Source organism: Symphodus melops (genome assembly GCF_947650265.1).
Source record: "Symphodus melops genome assembly, chromosome: 3".
Lineage (NCBI taxonomy): Eukaryota > Metazoa > Chordata > Actinopteri > Labriformes > Labridae > Symphodus > Symphodus melops.
This window is the reverse complement of record NC_136693.1, coordinates 3,396,314-3,419,241: the sequence shown is the minus strand read 5'-3', so window position 1 is coordinate 3,419,241 and position 22,928 is coordinate 3,396,314. Positions and strand designations below refer to the sequence as shown.

The 22,928-nt window shown below is 40.9% G+C and overlaps 1 protein-coding gene across 1 annotated transcript in view; it reads left to right on the top strand.

Moving 5' to 3' along the window:
- LOC306821143 (protein kinase C-binding protein NELL1-like) overlaps positions 1-22,928 on the top strand; it is a 225,987-nt gene that overhangs the window by 86,860 nt on the left and 116,199 nt on the right. Inside the window, exons 9-12 of the mRNA XM_079339382.1 lie at positions 406-508; positions 2,615-2,688; positions 5,452-5,551; positions 9,639-9,767. Of these exons, the coding sequence (XP_079195508.1) occupies positions 406-508; positions 2,615-2,688; positions 5,452-5,551; positions 9,639-9,767 (406 nt within the window). The remainder of the gene's footprint in view (positions 1-405; positions 509-2,614; positions 2,689-5,451; positions 5,552-9,638; positions 9,768-22,928) is intronic.

The window sequence follows — 22,928 nt, the reverse complement described above, 5'->3', positions numbered from 1 at the left end:
AGTTTGGATGTCAGTAGAGTCAGTAGACTAAGTGAGTGGGTGTGTGAAAGTGTATTGTGTTTGTGTTGGTTAGAGAAGGAAGGCACATTTACCAAACAAGGCGCACGCAGAAAGTCTCAGTCAGGCTGATTGCAAAGCCACACCCACTAATTACAAAAACTTGCAACAAAGGATGATTACTAACGGGCCACAGGGCAGTCACGTCAAATATAGACATTGAGTTTCAAGATAGCTTGTGCAAATGCAACACGAGACATAGATGGAAATAGAAGATGTTTGCAGGGTGGTTTTGTTGTTGCGCCAAAGGCACAATCTTGAAGCTCACTGTAAGTGTGTCAGAAGTTTGTTTTTTTCCTGTGAAATGAAAGAAAAATAGAAAAGATGAAAGAAAATGATGTCTTTCAGAATGGTGTGGTGGAGTGTCGCAGGATCTTCTGCCCGCCGGCAAACTGCTCAGAGGACTCCTTACCTGTTCACGTCGATGGGACCTGCTGCAAGAAATGCAGACGTAAGTATCAGCTGCATCTATTTAGATCAAACAGAAGGCAAGAAGACTTTTTAACCACCAAACCTGTGAAAGCTCTTCATGACTACAAAAACACCCCACAAACTGCTGACACAGCACTGATACCGTATGTTGATTTGACAAGCAGCAACACGGCTGAGGATGATGTCATCTGGTAAAAAATTGTATGGATTTTGCATACTGTGTAGTTTATAATCTCTATATAAACCATCTGAGAATCCTGAACTATCTCTCCTCACCTCACAACGCTCCTGTGTAATCCCTCTTTTCTCTACTAGATGATTTCAATCAAACATAATTTTATCTTTCTATGTCGAGTTTCTAAACATCAAGCTGCACTGATTCTCTACAAGCAGGTGTTAATACAGACTTCATTAGTTGACAGATGCTCTTTTCTTTAATTGTGCGCCTCATTGAAACAAGAAGGTGATTTAAAGAAGTTCATTCTATTAAGTTGTTTTCTCCTGACGTTTATTATGAAGCGTTTATTACGGTAATCCTCAAGTGAATGCAGGATTTTTTGTTTTCTGCTGGAGCCGAATACCGATATAAAATCGTTTTGGTCTTCCCCAAATAAATTTGCATTTGTAACATCTATTCATATGTCTTCGGACCTCTACAGTGAATGTATTGCACAGCCTAATTTAATTTTTTTTTCCTGGTTTTGTATCACATGACATGTCAGGTGACCTTTGGGCTTTTATATATGTGGAGGTGTGTCCATTGACTTGTTAATATCTGATGAACAGTGAGGGCCTAAAACATGAGAGTCCATTAAATTTCATTTATTGGGGCAACTTCTGGCATGCAGACTCAGTACTTTTTCCCCATTCATTCTATTAACAGAGATGGTATAATTCATTCTGAAGTGACTGAAATATGTATGTATGTATGAATAAAACATCAGCTGGCTTAAAATGATCCTGTTTTATAGAATTGCAACGGTAACTTTTTTGGTCAGTGTTAGTTTTCATGAACGGTCGAATGCACAAGTCGCTTTAAATGTTACGGCTGTGAGGAATTTTAGGACGGCATTATCTGATCTCCTTTCGTAAAGGATGGTCCAGTGTATTCTATGCTAAAAGAGGTTATAAAGGAAGCATTGACTCACCTTTCCTTAACTTTTAGAGAATTTGAGCGACTCTCATCATGGCCGCCCCTTCAATGCTTCCAGGTCATTTCCCTCAGTCAGGAACCTTCCTGGAATTTTTTTTTTTTAAAAAGGCAATTCAAGTGCACCCTTGGTCTTACCGCACTTATCTGTAGTGTCCTGACTTGTTGATTTGAGGAGATAGTCATTCATTTGTAAACCAAAAGTGTTCTATCACTCTGGATTAAGGTAGTTTATACGACCACCAGGATCCAAGTTTATTCCAGCAGAAGGCTGATGTTGGATTGAAACCAGAGTTAAAAAAACAACAACTTAAGAACAAAGATCCCCGTTGTAAAATGTTCATCGAAGCTCCGTTGCTATTATAAAGCACACAGAGGTCTGGTAGCTGCTCACAGACCAACGGACAGCTGTGTCTCTGTTTCTATACAGCAAAAACACTCAATCCCTGACGTATAGTTTGTCTTTGTAAAGTTCCAGCCCTCCTCTGCCTCCCCTCCATCCCTCCACTCACTCCTCCTTCCTCCTCTTCCTCTCCTGTGAACATCAGAGGTCTGGCACAGAAGAATGCGGGAGCCGCGTTGCAGAGCTGCGACTGAGCGCTCGGCAAGTCCTGCCCCCTGGAGAGGAGAAAAGCAGGACTTCATATCATATGCTTCATTTTCTATTTCTGTTATTGCCAGAGGAATATGCAGAAGGGTCTCTCCTCTGTTGTATTCTTAATGCGCTGTTACACTTCCCCTCCGCTTATTCTCACTAGCACAGAACAACTTTGTTTCCAACAGAATTAAATATGCAGAACTTAAGGCAGGAAACTTTTTTTTTCTCTTCTCAGGCAATTTCAAAGCGTTTTTCTTATTGTTAAAAGTACCACTGAAGCTGATGTGAGCTCGGGGATTATTCTATTTCTGGTGTTTCATAGTAACTGTATAGTACTTATTAGTGTAATTGAAGGTTTTTTTTTTTTCTGCCCACAGCGAAATGTACCTACATGGGGCAAACCTTTTCTGAAGGCCAGCGCTTTTTATCCCGGAGCTGCAGGGAATGCAAGGTAACATTATACTCCCTGACGTTCAGCCTCAACCCTGCAATCAGACCACCATGCAGGGCTCCTTTTGTCAGTTAAAATCTGTAATGGATGTGCATGGTGGTCCGAGTGGCGTGTTATTCAATTAGCGAACAGGCCTTATTAGTTTTCCCTCCCTCCACCAATCTGTTCAATCTGCCTTTTTTCCCCCTCTCTCTAATGGCGAGATAGCCAGGTAATTAGAATAACTTATGAACACAGCAACACAAAGGCCTGCTTTGAAATGGGGCTTCATCACTGCATGGATTATAATTAAACTCATTATTCCAGTTCAGCATAGAACAGAGGTGAGCTTTCTTCACTGGGAAGCCATTCATCTTAAAAGACACGATTTTAAGGGGTAAATTAGTGTTTTATGCATGTAATTGCTTACAAGGTTTCACACAGTGGCTTCCTGGACTCATTAGGGGCCCTCAGGCACCTCTGAACATTATTATGTTGTGTGGAAGCTTTGTTACAAGACAATCCAAAGTAACACTGCTAAAGGCCCAATTTGTGGACAAATCATTTTTGTTGTAAAATGTTTGACTACAAGGATTCAAGGGGTCAACTGTGGAAGCGTTTGTTGACCACAAAGAGCTTTTAGAATTTGAAATAGCTTTCGAAAGAAGGTAGCAGAGGTGCTCCCAACCTGTACTCTTCCTTATGGCCAGCAGGGGTCTCCTGTCTGATATTTGTGTGTGCAAAGCTAGCTTAAAAGACTATTATGAAGAATTCACTTTGACAGTGTTTTTGAACATGAACCTGAGTGTCTATCAACCCACAAAATGTGAAATAAAACCCATCCACTCCTTTGTAGTCTGCACAAGTCTTACAACATAGAGAACAATTCTCATTGTAAAAATGTATTGCATTTGAAGAAGAGACATATGCACATTATTAGGCAAACTATATCCACTACAGCCAACACTACTGTGGGGTATGCTTAAAAAAAACCACTGAAGAATTATCGTGCTTGTTGGCCATAGTCAGAATCCAAAACGGGACACACTAAAACATGATGTCATCAAGCTGAAACTGATGACAAGAAAGTGATTGATGGCCATCTTACATGACAGATTCATAATGCTGTTAATATTCTATGATGTTTTCAGGCTACTATAAAAGTAGTAAATCAGTGATATCAATATAACAAATTATCATCTTGTAAAGTTGTGACGGCTGCTCTGGAATTCAACGGTCTGCATTTTGGTTGAAGCTGCTAATAAAACAGTTTAAGAGTTGGATTGATGAACTTTTAATCCAAAGCAATGAACAAACAGTCTAAATAATCATTTTACATGTTTATGCACTCATAATTAACTTTGATTGATCCCTACAATCTGCATCTTTGATTAAAGGCACAGTCTCCAACAACTCTAATGGATTTAACTGAGAGGCAGATTAGTTCACGATTCAACTTCTAATTCTCTGTTTTTAATGAGAAATATCCCAACTAACAAAAGCCTCACAGAACAAAGTGACTGTATTTTTTAAAAGATCAAACAAGGACAGTTAATATGTTCCCAGAAAACAGGACTTTGAAGTAGTTTGTAAAGAAGGATTCTCAGAAATTTGAGCGACTATCAGACCTTGAGATTCATCCGGGACCGCCAGAGCTGCTGCTGCGATTTGTTTAGGAGGCCCAGGGGACGATGATACAAAGAACTACCTGCCTTTGTTTCCCTTCTATGGTGGCTCCTGTCTGTCCCTATACCTGCTATCTATATTCCTCCTCTCCATGGGAATGTGAGTGGCACATGCACCTTTACCTTCCTCTCTTTCTCTCGGTTGTCATGGCAGCCTCACTCAGTAAGGAAAACCTTAAAAGGCCCTCTCTCTTTTTTTTTCTTTTCTTTTTTTAAAGTAAACATCCTTTAAATCAACGCTGTGGCTAGATATGAGTGTTTGTGATATTTAAGTTTGAAGGTTTGAACAGGCTTAATGGAGCCTTTAAACACAAGCCTTCATGTGAGGTCAGAGAGTGTGTAAACACTGTGAAAAAACCCATGAAATACAAATCAGTGAAACTTTGAAATGAAAGTAGGCAAACCTGAGGGAGCTGTGAACACATTGTTCACTCTCAGTAAAATTACAGTAAAGTCATTTTCAGTGTGCCACAGTTTATTCGTTTTTCTATTGAATGTTCTTCTCACCCAAGAGGTTCACAAACTTTTTGGCACGTAACGGCCAAGATATGGATGCCAGAGACTGGGGACCCCCACTGTCCCTGGAAAGGTTAAAGCATGTAGGTCTATTTAAACACTGGTGCCATGAAAGAACAACACAAAGGATACAACAGCCGAAAACCCACATTTGCACTTTTTGGAATTTGGATTTGGAAAATCTTTATTCTGTTGGTCTCCCTACAAAGACCAACAGTATGTCGTCAAAGTGTACGGGCACCACTGCCTGCAGCTTATTTAAAAACCCAACAGCTGATGGGACAAACACCCTCAGGTATCTGTTAGATTTAGCCCTCCTAACATCGGCGACCCACAACATTATTTCATACAGTGATTTATTCCAAAAAAGGCTGAAAGCAGAATAGAAGTGATTCCCATATTTAGACTCGAGCACTGAGTAGACAGTGTGTAAAAATAATCCAGACCAAGCCTCATGACTGGTGTAAAGAGATTTGATTGTGGTCCTTCCATGACGTTGTTTTTCTGATGATGTTCGAGATGTCCCACACATTCAGCTGTAGCAGTGATAGTGTCATGTCTTGTCTGTGTCCCGTGCTCACAGAACGGTCTGACGGTGAAAGTCACAGAAACTTGCCCGGAGCTCAACTGCACCACCAGTGAACAGATCTTACCAGATGGCAGGTGCTGCAATGTTTGCAGAGGTATGGCTTTGTTCTTTTCCAAACTCTTCTCAGTTGCATGAATCACTGTTGGACGTGCACGCACCGCTGAGAGTGAAAGAGTGTAAACAGCCAGTGTGCCCGGTTGCTGATTCAGGCTTCTCCTCTGCAATTCTTCTCTTTCTCTCCTCCTCCTCCTGTTATGGTATGCTTCTTGGCTGAGATACTTATCAGAGCAGATTGGCCTGTCTGCTATTGAGCACCTGCTATGCCAATTTGCCTGTACCCCGCTGCTTTGGCAGGGAGGTACCACAGGGTAAATAGCCACCGGTAATTCAGTAAATACATTGAATAAACAAACTGTAGGAGGCTGTCAGCCATAGAGCCATAATGAAAGAAACGCAGGAAAGGTTCTGAGCGAAGAAAATTGCACTCTTGTTCGGGTGAGATAAGCAGCATGCCTTACACCCATGGTATATAGAGGAGAAGGGTAATAGAGAAGGAAAAGGAGAGACAGGAATGGGAGGGAGAGAAGAAATATGAAGTAGGAAAGGTTAGGAGTGTTAAGGTAGAGACAGGAAAGGAAGAAAGAAGAAGGTGGAAGGAAATGTTAGGTCCTGAACCTGCAATGCTGAAAATAAATGAAAAGAAGTAGGAGGAAATGGTCAAGAGTGTACAGCACAGCATGAGAGGGGAGAAGAGGAGTGAAAGTGGGGATAGTGAAGGCTGGAAACAGATAGACATAAGGAGGTAAAGAAGATGAGAGAGGGAATGTTTAAAGTGTAAAGGGAATGAGAGGAGAGGAAATATTAAGTCTTAGACATGCTTTGTTAAAAGTAGGAGAACAGAAGATAAGAAAGAGGTAAAGGGAAAGGAAGTGCTAAAGAGCAGCATATGAAAGGGAAGGAAACAAAAAAAAAATGAGAGAAAGTTTTAGAGTGTCGAGGATGAGATGTATGAAGTCTTAGATCGCCTGTGTTAAAAATAAAGGAAATGAAAAGCAGCAAAGAAGGAGGAAGCAGAAAAGATGTTTTGAATAAAATGATAGGATAGCAAAGGGAGGATAAGGCTAACACATTATACATTAAGAGGAGAGCAAAGGAGAGGCGGAGGATTGCGAGAGGGAGCAGGGGAGTGAGAGGAGAATAGATTAAGCTTGAGATTTATTGTGCTCAAAGGAAAGTTAGTAAGTAAGAAAAGTTTGTTCAGTGAAGCGCCTTTCACACAGCACAGACTCTTTTTCCGATATTTAAAAATCTAAATTAAGTCGGAATATGACAAGAAACCGTCTCCTTTGAGATTTCTTTGGCCCTTTCAGTCTTTAAGTCCCGACCATATTCTGTAAATATTACAGCTGAGAGCTGGAGCTGAGGTGGGTTTCAAGCCTGCACCCAGCTGCCAATCAATCATGTCAGCTACGCGCCTCATTGTGAATAACGCTTATCCTTCATCAAATCTAAACGGATGATTAATAACAGAAATCACCCCACCGTACAGTGTGTGCTGACATGACATAATCAGACCCTCTTCATTTGTTGAACCATGTTGGTGTGTGTGTGTGTGTGTGTGTGTGTGACTTCTGGTGCTCCTGCAGCCAACCTCAAGCGGTCATTCAGTGAACGACAGGATATTGCACTTCCTCACTAACTTCATTTTTCAACAGTGAAGGTCCCCTCCTCCTTCCTGCATGACACGTGGTCAAAAAAAACAAAAAAAATCTCATAATTATAGTTAAACATGTCAAATGAAGATGTCAGCGCAGTCACCATTAGCATGTAAAACGTAATGAACACATTTGTATTTTTTCCAAAGCAAGCTTTTTGTCCCTTTCAGCTCACTGTTATTAAGCAGCTTTAGCGTCTTCCTGCAGCAGCATTAATGGAAAAATAATGACACCCCTACCCCTTTGATTGGCTCATTTCCCTTGAAAAAACTCCCAGACATCTCAGGTTACACGTCGAATGTAATATGCATCCTGTAACATTAAATATTTCACTTTTTGAACGTTCCCTGTAGCTGTGTTCATTTACTTTTGGATCTTTCGCCACTTACTTTTTCAGTGGGTAAGTTCATGTGGATTTTCTTTAAAAAAAAATGCAGGAAAATAAAGTACCTTAGCTGTAGCCTGTCGAGCATTAAACGCATTTAAACATGTCAGTGTTTGTGGTCAGACAGAATGGTACTTTTCTTCACCACATGCACACACTTACACATGTAAGTGTTACGTCTTGGTTAATCAGAGCCTTGTATGCAGCGCTCTGCAGGATGCTGCTGTAGACGTCAAAGAATAGTGCAGGCGCAGCTCTTTCCTCAGTAATGGCTCCCCAGGCTCTCTGCCTCTCGGGGGCTTTTATGTGCAGCCGGTCTGTCTTTCATTACAGGCCATGATGGGCTACATCAGCTCATACTTACAGAGCAGAGGACCCATCATCTCTCAACAGTCTGCCTCTATATCAGACAGACCGATTCTCAGACCGTCTGTCTATGTGACCTCCCTCTCATGCGCCTGGACACGTGAAGGAGCCCGATTTGGCGAGGGTTGAACCCGACAAAACATCGGGAGTGGAGGTTGTAAAGTTTCTCTCCACCACAGTCACTGTTTAAAATCTAAGAACTGGTGACACGTGTTCAAGCCAACACAATAATAAGCCTAATACAAGCCATTTAGAGATCCTGAACTCTGTCACGTCACTCTCTATTGCTGAACTCTTTTGCCTCTCGATTCCTTTTAGAGGATGACAGCTAAAAAGCCAAATCACTTTAGTTCCATTTCTTTAGCATGCCTCACACACTATTCTCTACTACAAAGCTAATAATTAACTTTCATGCATTAAAGAGCTCATGTAATGCAGTGAGATATTTTTGAGGCAACCCTTGATATATTCAGTTGTGGACTCTCATTATTATTAAACTTCTGTTTTGGAGTTGCAGCAGCTGCTGAACTGTGTCTGTTCCTCTCACTTGTTTGGTTAAGCACAATGATGAAGACCTTGTATTGTCTAACTAAATTGGAGACTCTTATAGTAGTGTCTGCATGTGTCTCTAGACAAAAAGGATAAGGATAAACGTTATTGATCCCCCAATGATGAAAATTCGGGTGTTACAGCAGCTCCAAAAAAACAGTAAAACAAACAACAGCTATTAGCAAATTTACATGAATGAAATGAAGGGGTTAAAAAAATACAATAGACTTAAATAATACAAGGCATAAACACTTTGTACACTTTCGCTTGTGGAAAGACAGATCAGGTATTAAAACACACACAGTGTGTAACCACCAATGTAACCCAAAGAAATGAACATACAGTATGTCGAATACATAATGAGTCGATGATGAGTGCAGCTTGGTATCATTTCACAGGGTTTGAATGAAGGATTGAATGAATAACATAACAAAGACTAAGGTATGGACTGTTCATTTATACAGTGTCTTGAGATAACATTTCTTCTGAACCTCGGCAGTGCTCGAGAAGGAGTCTGGCACCTCTCCAGCTACCAGACCAATGTCCATATTTTGATCATTGGGACTTGAACCGACGACCGTCTGGTTCCCAGCCCAAGTCCCTGCGGACTGAGCTACTGCCGCCAATTGCCCTCAATATCATCCCCATTAATGCTTATGGATAGTAAGTTAGGGAGTTGTTGGACATCTGACTTCTACTTCATACTAATTTGAAGTGTTACCCAACTTTTAAAACCAGCAAAAGCCAGCAGATTTCATAGAAAATATCAACCCAGGAGTGAGGTGAACACACTTTTCCTGTACAACACTGCACCAGACCTGAGAGTCCTTTTCAGCACTTAACTGAAAGGAGCAATGACATCATCTGAGATCTTCACATAGGAGCAGCTTCCTTGTTGGATGAATTTTTAGGTTGTGTGTGTGTGTGTGTGTGTGTGTGTGTGTGTGTGTACATGCACATGCTTTTGCAAAAGTTAAAACATTTTCATTGCATTTTTTCTGCCATCGAGTTTCTTGCCAACCACAGTACTGTGTGCGTTTGTCAGCTTGCAACTGCACATCCAGTCGTGTATGTGTGCGTCCGTACTCAGCTTTTCACAACCTTGTGCAAAGTGAATTCTAAAGAGCAGAGTAAATTGTGGCGTCCTTTGTTCCTCTCTCTCACAGGTTATGATTTCTGTGCGGAGGGAGTCATCTGTGGAGAGAACTCTGAGTGTAAAAATCGGAATACTAAGGCGGAGTGCGAGTGCAAGAGCGGCTACGCCTCAATCCACGGGGATTCTACGTACTGTGAAGGTAGGACTGGATTTAAGTTTGCCCAGGGTCAGCTGGCTCATATGTTGGCTTTGCAATTGTCAAAGGAGTGGGCCACGGTTAAGGATTGTTGTAAGGAGCAGATGTTTACACATGCAGTACATTTAACTGCAGTCAGAGAAAGTTGAGTCATTCTGTTAATCAGACTAAAACTGGAGAACTGCATGTAAACATGTTAGCCTGACTGAATTCAGTCAAAAATAGGTCAAACTTATCAAACATGGACTAACACATGGAGATAATACAGTTGGGGTTTCGTCCTCAACCGGACCCAAACTGGACCCACTTTGACCCGGAGGTTAAACAGCCTAAATGTGTTGCGTAGCAGAAGTTCTTTTTTTTTTTTTTTTCTGACTTCGGTGTGACCATAACCTGGAGGGATAGCGTGCAGAAGTGTGAAGCAGTCCATGTTTCGACTGTTCAACTCACCAACAGTTTTACAAAACGCAAGAAGATCCAATCTGAGATGCAACATATCGCCATCTAATGTAATGGAGTCCTACATTCTACAGACCAGAAATGGATTATCTCCTAGGAGAGAGCAGTATGCTAAAAAGGCCTAGTAGAGCTTTAACTGTATAGCTCGACTTAACTGTGCATATAAGTGATTGTATGATGTGGTGATGATGACTGGCTGAGAGAATGGTCAGTTAAAGCTGAACTTGTTTTTTGATGTCACAAGTCTGACTAAGCACTGTCAGGATCGAGCAGGGATTTAGAAGAAATGTCTTCAGATCACGGATGTAATTTGTGTTTTTAGTAAAAGTTTTAATCAGACTTGGAGTTGGTCTGAGAAAATGTTTTCCTGATTGTCATCCCCTCAGTCATATATTAAAACATTTTAAATGTTCTGTCCTTGTAGCTGCATAAATTGTAATGATGAAATAAGAGCACCAGTCACAGTGAGGTTAAAGTCTGCAAGATGATTCTCCTGCATGCCAAGACAAACCATGAAAGCAATGTGAAGCCTGTAATATCTGCAAGTTCCAAAATCAGTTTGTCAAGCCACTGCATGCTTTTAAAAAAAAAATGGATATTTGAAAGGCTGGCACACTTTTTTTCTTCTTTTTTTGCTTGGATCAAACTTTTGGTCACAGTACACTTAAAGCAGGAATTATCCTCTCACATTTTATATTTGGTGAGTTGTTGATCTGTAGAATGTTAAATAGCATACTTGTACTTTAGCTCTATATTTATCTTAAACTACAGTGTCCTTTGCTCTACACTGTGTCTGCTTCACATTTCCTAGAAAATATTTAATCTTTTAGAGTTTCCAGGCATTTTTTAGTGGATCCCTGGAAAAAGCAAGTTATCTCTAAGAGTGCCAGGGTGCTTCTTGTGTGCTGATTGTTGAACTTGGCTGAGATAAAAAAAAAAAAAAAGCGCTAGTCTGTCGGTGCTGGAGGCCCAGAGTGCTTGTGAAGGAGCTAATGGCCTTATTTGATTAAGAGGCTTGGGAACGGCGGTCGGCGGATTGAAGGATTTGCTCGATGCGCTGTTGCAGTTGTCTTTGGGACGGAGCCACAGCAGACTGGATTCGGTAAACGCGCTGAGCGCCGGGTAGCCACGAGCCCTCCAGTCTGTCTGCCTCTGTTTGATCTGCATGGTTAAGAGGTTTACCCAGAGCTCCAATCCAATCCACGACAGTCCCACACCATATGAGTCAGGGCTGGGAAACACTGATTGTTAGATCAACTATGTAAATCGTGTATCCACGGCTCTACGGGCTATGACGGCATTATCCATGTTTAGGGTTTGCTCCCTGGAGGAAGCTCAAACTTCCATTGTAAGTGGATTAGCTGGTATCAAGCTGTACAGTATGATGATATTTGACATGGCTTCACTCACCTCCAACTTAAACTGGCTTGAGATAGCATGTCTTAGAAAGCAGACTGGGGTTTTTTCCATTTTATTTGATGTATAAACAAAGCCCAGCAGTCTGATTTGGCATCACTGATAGCTTAATAGATGTTTTACAGCACAGATTCATTTCTCTTCCTGCATTTATAAACAGAATAGTGTGTCTTGCTGGGACTCTAAGCTGTCATTAAATGTGGCCATTAAACCCTCATAAATATTTTAATTTGCTGCAGAATGATTGAAGAGGAAACTCTTAGCTGTTTAAGGAGGAACCAGAGGATTTAAAGACAGCTTGAGCTTTCTGCATTGAGTCACCTTGTGGAGCAATAATTAGTCTCCTTCTCTTAAAGTTGAATATCTAATCCTTCTCAATGGGATATTTTGGTGGGACACACCGCCCTGTGCCTCAGAAGTTAAGATACGTGTTGATGATGGGCCCTTACATCTTCTAAAGTCTTAAAAAAAAAAATTCCCCCTAGCTGTTAGAATTCACACGTTGAACTGAATGTTTCCACTTGTGGTAAAGTGAGAGAAGAAGACGAGCACAAGTCTTTGCAGTAAACCCATTGAGGCTCTCTGCTCCCTTTTCTTTTGCATTTATCTGTCAGTCATCACCTCGTTGCACTAAGTTCCAACTCAATTAAGTTGATTTCCATGTCATCTTTTCTGATGCGTTTCCTTGTTATCATTGCTTTTCTTTCTGTCCTCATTCAGACAGATGGAGTCTTACAATCAGGGTTTGATCGTGTCTGTAGAAATGGTGTCTTCTTCAGGGCAACAAATGACAGAATGCAAAATGGAGTAATTAGCCCATCACAATGAAATATCCAACTATGGCGGGTGATAATTAAAGCTGTCAGCGTAGCTGCGTTAATCAACTGTTTTTCGTTTGTCCCTTTAAGCGCGCCGTAGCTAAGCCATCACACAGACAGCAGCGCTTCCATGTAGACGTAGTATTGGGGGGAAAAAAAGACACTTGTGCATTCGAATGTCTCACTTCACTTTATAAAAGTCCTCGACTGCTCAGGTGACAAGTCAAGAATTATTTCCACCTTGTGACATCAAACATTTCACTTTTTTACCACTCCTTTCACTTTTTTTAGCTGTTTTCATTCAAGTTTCGTAACCTGTGCAGGAAATACAATATATGTGCTATTTAAAAGACCCCTAAACAGTTAAATAACCTCAGAACAGTTGTATTTAGGCCTGTGCATAACAGTTGAAGAGTGTTGACCTTCTGAAAGTATGTGTAAAAATGCAAAACAGTGGAATTATAAACTAAATTAAAAAGGTTAAATTATAGTTAAATGAAATGCTGGAATTGAATAGTAAATCGCATTTAATCACAATTTTAATTTTTTTTTTAAAAAACGTAAAAAAAATTGACATCCTTAAAAATGATTTAAAATATTTGACCTGATTTAAAAATCAAATCTGTGTTCTGTTATTCAGAAATAAGAAAAGAAGGTTCACAGGTGGGAGTAAGTCAAGTGGATTATTCCAATGATTTTTTGTTTCTACTATAACACTAGTCGCGTGTGTCCGTCTGTGTGTGGGTGGAGCGAGCGAGTGAGGAGCGAGAGAATGGAAATGCGTGTGTTTTCAGTGTGTGTGAGTGACGCTGTTGATGCAGAGGACTGAAGTAGTGTCTGAGAAAAGAAACGAGTTAACAGTAGCTGTAGCTCTCAGAGAAACATGAATGTGCCGTTTGAGCTCACTGTATGAAAATAAAAACTCCGACTTCTCAAGGAACAACCCGGACCCTCGGTGTCTGCTGCCCACTTTCTGATGACGGTTAGTCCTGAAGTTGTGACCCCAGAGGAGACAAATACGTCTCCCCTGTGCTCTCTGACCATGGTCAGAACAACGAAGCAGGAAAGGTTAACAGTGGACTGATTTTTCACACTGAGAATAAGAGTATTGATTTCTGACGAGTTGTACTTTTCTGAAAGTGCTCGAGGTGATTGTCGCTGCTGTATGCACGATGCAGGTCTGATTCCTGCTCAGCGAGAAAATGTCCTGAACTTTTTTAGTATTTAAAGGCATCTGCCTGATCGCAGAGAGAAATCAAATGTGCCGGCATGTTCAGAATCTGTACACGTGTAGAAACAGAAAAACAGGCTCACAATAACGATGACTCATGTGTCACTCGCCCACCCATCATTGTGTGTTTATGTACTCCACTGAAGATGTTTTAAGAATATGGTCTGGCATTGTTTTCGCTCTAAAGGAAATGTCCAGTTGGGGGAAAAATGTAATTAAGATAGTTTGGTGTTGTCAACACAAAGTCTCCTACAAGGCTTGCTGGTTTCCCCCATTTATTTGAAACCAACCCTCTTCCCTTTGAAACCTTCAGATGCAGATTTACAAAGTGTAGAAATGTACATTTCTACACCCACACTAGAATTACAATGTGCAAGACAACTGTACCAATTTTCATGCGTACTGTGCTCGGTTTTCACATCTTTCTCTTTAGTCTATGACTAACTTCCTCCCAAGCAGATGGTTCTGTTTTTTTTCCTATTTCAGGTTTGTTATGGTTCCCTGTACAGTGATCACCCCCCGTAATAAACTTCATTATTGGAGGTTTTCAGGGCATGCCCAACTGGGAGGAGACTCCGGGTTTGACCCAGAGTTTGTTGCAATTTCATTACCCAGAGGGCACTGCTCACCTCAGTTCAACTCAGCTTTATGAATATCGCACCTTTCATACAGCCAAAGGTGCTTCACAAAAGAGCAAATACGGTAATGAAACAATCATGGTAAAGATGTAGACTGAAAAAAATAGAGCTTAAAAATAATTTTAAAAAAAGGAACAGAAAGATGAATCAAAATATAAGTAAAAACGATGAATATAAAACACATGATATTCACCTGCTGTCTGTTTTTCTCTGTAGGTTAAATTCACTGGATATGGATAACTTAGACATAGTAGAAGTGACTTTTGTCCATATCCAACCCTGTACAATGTGAAACAATAAGGAAATAAAATATTCAGACATGAATTCAGTTTTGTACCAGGTTGTAAAACTATTATAAATGGGTCATGAGACATAATAGGGTTTCACCCAGTGAACCCAATGAAGCCAAAATGTCCACTCAGGTCTCTCAATGTAGCCTCATGTTTCAACACTGTAAGTTGCTAATGGTCTAGAAGAAGCTCCACATGACTTCAGCATCATGCCATCCGCAGAACACATTGTAATTATGAAGCTGCTACACAGTTTGAAAAGGGTAGTTAAAAAAGTATTTGTGTCTTCTACTTTCCAACTCTGCTGCTGAAGGACTCAACGAAGGCCTTTCACTCTCATCTGTCTTGTTTGTATTGTCAGTGATTTTCTTCTGAGTCCCATCAGATCTACTGTAATCTCGCTCAGTTCCCAGAGGACACAGAACTTAACAATGTTGTTGTAACTTTGTTGACAGCTTGTCAATTGTAACCTAAAAAAACAAAAAAACAAAAAAAAAAACACAGTTATTGTTGGAACACGTTGGCTACATTTGATTGAGCCCAGCTCAATAAGGCTGCAAATAAAGAGAGTGCTAACACTTCAGAGAATAGTTGCATCACCTCAGGACAAACAACATTATCCTCTGTTTCCTAGTTGCGTGCTGCAGGGACTCTTGCTCCCAAACGGCCGGTTGTTAACACAGAGGCAGCTCTGTATATCTTTCTCCCTCGGCGGGTAAAACCCCAGCAGGGATCTAATATTGAACCAAAGCGCTCCTAGAAAGTGTAATCTTTCTTTCATTGCACATTCTCAGTTTTATATGAACCCTCTTTTCCCTCAATACACCCAAATGATCTCCCTCTCTGCAGGAAGCTTTACATATACAAGAAAGTGTGTGTGTGTGTGTGTGTGTGTGTGTGTGTGTGTGTGTGTGTGTCTATATATATATATATATTTTTTTTTTTTTTTTTTTTTGTTTGTTTTGTTATTAATGGTTTTTTTTTGTTATACAGCCTCTCAAGTGGCTCTGCTGTGTTTTTTTCCCTCCTTGTTTCAAATTAAAGACTCCAACACTGCAGCGTGTCCTTGGAAATGTTTATGGGCGAGCACATTAGAGAAAAGTCAGAGCAGTTACCAAGACGCTCGAGTCGAGTCGAGTATCTCCACATCTGCAGAGATGAAGCTTATTTCCATAGAAATGGTCTCAGGAGCTTGTTGTGAAGGATTCTCCCGCTTTTAAGAATCCTCAGGGGTCACTCGACGCACATTAATGGCAGCATTTGCGCTTTATTCACCCTGCAACTCCTCTGTGTGACTCAAATGGCCTTGATTTACATATAAAGGTGGATTTGTTTCACTGCCTAAAAAGCTCTGAGTTTAAGTTCGCTTTAGTTGCTGAGTGTAATTATGTGTAATTACTGTTACATGCTTTTGATCAAAGTGTAATCACTGCCTCTCCACTTCGCACTGATGTCAATTACCATCTGGGGCTGCATTCTTCTGCAGTTTTACTTGCCCTTCAGACCACAGTTTCTGCTATGGGGTAATAAGATTAGCGCACAGTGTGAGGCCTGCACATGAAACCTGACGGGGCTATTTCTGTTTGTTCAGCTCGCTTTCATTTAGCTCTGGAGCAGGCGAAAGTCCTCAAGGTTCAGGCAGCAGCTCTATGATGTGTCCCCCTGAGCTAACAGGCTCTGTGGAAGCACTGATGTCCCTGATCTCCAGTCAATCTTTGCTGACACCACAGCAGATCTCAGCTCTTCTTCTCCCCTTCGCTCGATCTTTCTCCCTTCAGTTTTTACTCTCTTATAATGTGCCGCGACTTTGGTGCGAGTAGCGTCAGTGTTGCTGCAGTCGTAGCTGCTGCTTCGGCACTCTTCAGACGTGTGTTGAATGATGCAAGAGGCAATCCATCAATGTGTTTATGTGCTCATGCATGTTCATGCATCATAATCACCTTTAAAGAATGAGCATATCAATATCAAATTAAAGGAGGAGAAGTTGACTCTGAGGTAATGGTATTGTCATAAGATCATATTGAATAGTGTTGCATGAGTGCCTTGTTAACATCGATGCTTACTCTGAATGTAAGCTCAATAAAATCTCTTCAGAGCTAATTATGTCTGCAGTCTGGTCAGTCTGATGTGTCCGTGTGCTGTTTTACATCAAATCTACAGAGTGAGTGTTGGTGTGGGTGTTGACTGACCTTGCATTTGTGCACTTTCAGGTCAGGAAGGCAAATAGTTAAGTAAAAAAAAAAAAATCATAATATTAAATGGTTCCATTCACCCACACACCAGTATCCCTTAGATATACTGTACTGTGTATAGTAGTGTTTTCCCGCTCCTCCTGGGGGATTCCGAGGCGTTCCCAGATCTCTCCCAGTTGGGCGTGCCCTGAAAACCTCCAGAGAGAGGTGTCAAGGAAGCGTCCTAACCAGACGCCCAAACCACCTCAACGTGCACGTTTAGATGTGAAGCAGCAGCGGATCTACTCCGAGCTCCTCAAGAGAGAAACACGTTTTTTTGTCAAGTTTAAGCATCCATCCGTGAAACTTTGAATTAGCTTATTAGGCAAATTATTTTGCTAAAGTGTCTCAGTGAAATGAGTGCTTTATGTTTCTATTTTTTTTTTTATTGTGTCCTTTCAGCCTTGTGGGTCTAACTCTTTAAAAAGCTGCATATGAAGCAAACACACCTGGTTGATCATCACAGGAGGAATGAATCCGAGTGTGACAAACCGGTTAATCACTTTTCTGACTTGCTTCTTCAAGCACATCAGCAGTTTCTGGCAAAGAGATTAAATAACCAACAACAGCTGTTATGTACCTTGAAACACTTTTTGACAATCTAATCCCGACGAGGCTTCACTCGAGTTACTGTGTTGAATGAGAAAATGTTAGTCTCATGGTGCACGAGCTGAACACAGAGTGAACCTTCTCTGAGTTGATTTACCTGAGAGTAAATCAACTCAGAGCTCAGTGTTAAACTGAGAGTTTGTTAAACCGTCTTTCAGAAACGGACCCCTGGATCCAATAGCAGAAAGAAAATTTAAACGTTTATTTGGACTTAAAAATCCAAAAAGACTAAACAAACTCAAATCTCCTATCAGAAAAAAACCCACAAAGGGTAAAAAACAGAGAGCACGTGGAACAACAAGGAAGACATGAACTTACGTTAACACCGACACACAGCAATGAACAACACGAGGGAAGGAACACTGAGACTAAACAGACACAAACAAAGACTAAATCATGACAATCAGTGCAGCACTTGGCAACATACAGGGGCAAAAAACAAACACATTTTAGAGGAAGACCCTTTAGTTGTCGTTATCTTTGTTTTTCCATTATTGTTCTCTTTAAAGCAGAAGGTTTTTTTCTTGCTGGTCAAATACACGCTTCCTATGTTGTATTTGTCATTAGCCCTGTCTGCTGAGATGCTCACAGCCGATAACGTTGTATTCTTACCCCAAAGACCCCGCGAGGATTAGGGGAAGTCATTTACGGGGGATTTACCTCCATCTTGTCCCTCAATATTGCACAGTCTGATAGAGAAAGTGTTATCGAATGTTTGCAGATGAGCTGAGATGAACTGGGCATTTGGCTTCTGGGTGGTACACACTGGCTCTCTGACTGACAGACAGATTGAGAGATTTATTTCAGTGGGACGTTGCAACTACAAACAGACAGACATAGACAGATCCCTGGGAGTGCAGAGCTGCAGGAATCATATCCACAGAGGTTGGAAGAGAGCTAATCAAGGCCAGCGCCTTCCTGCAGAGCTTCCACAGTAGAATTGGAGGTGTGTGTGTGTGTGTGTGTTTGCAGGGTGTGTGTCTTTAGCTGTCCTGGGTTTTCCAGATAAGCTTAGGAAAACATGATGTGTCTCCAGCCGGTGTGCATCACCTGCTGTTATGCTCCTGCTAATCCTCTAAAACTAACAGCTATTGCTCGCTTTTCCCTGCAGAGACCGGTCACGCAGGAGCCCGAGAAACGTGAAAACACACACATACACGTCTAATTTGTTCAGGCTTTACTCATCCTATGTCACAGACCACTTCATCGTCAAGTCATTACTATTAATGTTCTTCAATGAGAGCAAATGAGATGTGTGCTGAGAGGTGCGATGCAAAAAAAGGTGATTTATTGATTGTGAGCAGTTGAGATAATCCTCATTTGCTCCTATTCAGCCTGGGATGATGGGAGCCGTGGTGTGTGCGTCTGTCTTTTTGTGGCTCTGCTGAGTGCCGCTGGCTGAATTGGCTCTCACTCAGTGGCATTAAAGAGTAATTGGCTGTGTTTGTGCTTCTACAAATCAATCAGGTCCTCTGTGGGAACCCTCCCTCCGTCGTGTTAAAACAAGGATGTAATGACAGGAAACGAATGAGCAACAGTGTGTGAGGTGAGAGGGAGCGAGACAGGGGTCGAGGTGGGGGTCAGTCGTTGTGCTGGGGATACAAAACGCAGAAGGTGAGGATGAAGAGAAGCAGAAAGGAAGACTTCTTTATATGTTTAGTTCAAGCTTAACTCCTAATAAAAGTTGACTGCTTTGGTTATTTATTTAAAGAAACATTGCACAATAAAAACACATTAAACCTTCCCGTTGCCGATGTAATGCACTTGACATGAGTGTTGGCCAAGCCTCTTTGTGCTGCTTACAGCTTGTTCAGCTTGTTTGGATTGGAAGTGATTACAGCAGAACAGGTGATGGCAGCTGTTGTTGAAAGAGAAGCAAACACTTTTCTCTAGGATTTTGTTTCTTGAAGTTCTGGGAAACTCTATCTTGTGTGGGAAGTCATTAAAAGAATTCATTGTAATCTACATCAATAAGTGGCCGGCTGGTGAACCTTGTAGAAGTCTTTTGACTATTCCAAGCCAAGCAAAGGCTACATGTATTATAAATAGTTAGCGATAAAATATAAAGTTCACAATGTGTCCCTGAAATGAAATGACTTTATCTTCTTGTTCGACTCATTCAATGTTTGACTCAGTAGAATTAAAATTCAAACATGTTACCTGATGATACATTTTCTATCAGTGAGCATCTGTAGAGCTGACGTGAAGTTCTGCATCTCTTAGCCTTCATGCTTACTCCCCCCCCCCCCCCAGCTCCTTCTGTCAGCCCGTCATAGCCAGTTTTTGAATGAGTTTTCATGTTAAGTTAAGCATTACACTGAATATAATCAGTTGCCAGTTATATTACTTTTGCATTGATCCATAATATGGCCTCACATACAAACAGGAAGCAGCAACAGCTGTGAGGTTTTCACATTAAATCTTTTCATCTGCAATGTATACATTTTGAATGTATTTTCTTTCATGCACCATTTGTACATTTTCTTATTATTATTAGTTAAATAATTTTGCATGTTAACATTTTTTTTTTGTTTTTTTGTTTTTTTGTTTTGCATCAATACACCAAGACAAATTCCTTGTACATGTATATATACTTGGCAATAAAGAAAGATTCTGATTCTGTAAGAACTGTAAGAGTACTTTTTTCTTTTCTTTTTGATCAAATTAAAGGAGCTTTTCCGTCTCGTCTGAATGTCTTGATGGAGATGATTTGTGGCGTTTTCTTGCAGTTCAGTCTGAATGTCTTCAAAGAATCTTCAGACTGTGCGAGTCGAGAACATTTGAAGTGCTCAACGATCTTTCTTCATAAGTGACGTGGATCAGTGCGAACAGTCCAATATCTGATATCTAAATTATGTTGATGTCATTTCATCTCTAATCACCTGAGATGTTTTGTCACTTAACTGCCAAATTATAATTTTAAGTTTAACCCTAGTTCTAGTTAAATGCTCTTTAATTCAAAAAAGGCAGCACTAAGCCAACAGTAGTTTTCTCTGCTTTTGTTGTTGAAAGTCAAGCCTCGGCTTCATGGTCAGTGTCGGCATTGTGCTTTTATCTTGTGCGCCACTCTCTGTCTGTCTTTAGCTGCTAGCTTTGTGTTAGCATGTTGCCGTTGCAGATGTTTGGAAAGATTTGATGTTGAGTTCACAGCGGTAGAGAGAGTTGTTTCTGGCATGGGAACAGACTACACTTCTTACATTCTTGTCCTGTCGCACAACTAATTAAAAGTAGTGTTCATATCTCCAAGCCCCAAAAGATGGCTTGATTTAAACTGCTCTGACATTTTCCTCCTCCATGGACTTGAGCCAATGTCAAGCCAGTAAAGTGTTGCATAAGCGTTCATAAAGAGGAACATGTCAATGTTTAAAATACTGTTTCATAACTATGCAACTGTTTTATATCATGGGTATGGCAGCTAGTGGTTGGTAAGAAATGTCCTGCTATCAGGACACTCTTGAAATAGAGTTTTTTGTAATTCCCTTGGTTATATAAAGAGTAAAAATAGTTTTTCTGTCCTCCCGTCATTCCGATTCTGGAAGTTGACAAGCTTAAAGTAATGAAAGTAACACGATTACCGAAGTTAGCATCAGTATTGCGTTACATGGCTGCATTACAGCGAAGTGTCATCTAACTGCAGGAAAGGGCAACTAATTAAAGCATTACCTCCAACATGACTCTTTTTTGGTCCCAAAATCGTATCAAACTAGCCCCAGGTAGAGAGGTATTGGCCCATCAATTCCCCACCATATGTAGCCAAAGGTCAATAGTTTTATCCTTGAACCAGCAGGGTAAATGTCAGTGGGGGAATTGGGGAAAAAAACTGCAGTGCTTGCCCCTCCTCCATTACCACCACTGAAGTGCCCTTCAACAAGGCTCCTCACAGTCGGGCTGCTCAGTGGCCAGAAGATTACAGACTGTGGATTTATTGTGCAGCTGGCAAGGTTACATTTTGTGTTGAACAGTGACTTTTTTGGAAAAGAGAGCCTGGAGATATTCAAAAAACTTGAAACCTATATTGTTGTTCATTTGAAAGCAGGTATTTAAAATTGCTCCTTGGGGTGCAGATGGCCTTCCAGTCTAGTCATGCCAAATGGAAATAGTAAACGGATTTCAGCTTATAAAGTGCTTTCCGAGTCTCAAAGCGTTTTTACACCGCAGGTCACACCTACACCCATTCACACACACAGATGCCAGAGGCTGTTATATTATAAATTGCCCATCAAAGATTTATTTTTTCAGCTTTTTCTTTAGGACAGTAAGTGAGGGAATAAAAAATAAGGAAGAGAGAGACTCTGGAATGACACGCAGTAAATAAGCTGCAGGTGAGACTCTTACCCATCCTGCCTACTTAGCAGACTATAGACACATTTGGGTGGTTATAGCTCAACCAGAAGGTTGGGGGTTTAATTCCCAGCTCCGGCAGCCACCAATGTGTTCTTGGGCAAAACACTTAACTCAAAGTTGCTCTCACTGCTAAGTCAGCGGCGTAAGAATGGGATTAGTGCCTGCCATGTTAATGTCTGAGGTGCAAAGACGGCAGCAAACTCAAACAGTTACAGCAGTTATATAGGTCTTAAACAAACCCGTAGTGTACCTGAGGAAGACCTCTGATCATTGTGAGGAATTCAAACTTTTTGTGGCATTTGAGAGAAAGTGTGGGCCTGTCTTCTTCCTAACCTGCTGAGGTTAATTAGAAAAGAAAACAAAGGCAAGCTGTTTGTTTTAAATATAGATCACAGTTCGAAGACCTACTTTCAGATTGAACTCGGGCTTACCTTATCATTGTAGATATGTCCCAGTTAAGTTTGTGAGAGTAATGTCACCACAGCTGGTGGAAACAGCGGCCAAAGCTGCAAAGGCCTGGTTATTTTTAAGACTTTCTCTGAGGTGTTTTTAACTGCTCATTAAACATACCGAATTAAATAGTGACACCTCTTTATGGCCTACAAAGAGAACGAGATCATTAGTGACATAACTGATTATTTGTACAGAGCTTTTTTAAATTCTTGTATGTGTCCAAGGAAGCTGTTGAGCGCACACAGGGTGTTTTTTTCTGACTTTTTCAAAAGGGGGAAAAAAAGTTCAATGAATGATGCGTTAAAGGAAGCGGGACGAAATGTATTTTGTTTGCATGTACAATACCATGATCAACCAGAAGATAAGACATGCTGCTTTCTCCTATGAGAGCGCAAACACAAACCATCCTCACAGTAGCATAGAAAAACAGCAGCAATAAAAAGACATATTGCCTGCAAACAGACAAGAAAAACAGAGTCAGATTTATATGACTTTATTGATTCCAGGAGGGAAATTTGAGTTTAAGACAGGCAGGCAGGGGTAACGAATAACTATGAAACCCTTTCAGAAAGAGGAGATAATATGCAAGGAACATTTAGAGCAGCCGTGCTGTGCGGGATCTGTCCATGGTGCTGAAAATCTGAGCCTAGAAACAGGCTTTTTCTGTGGGCAGTG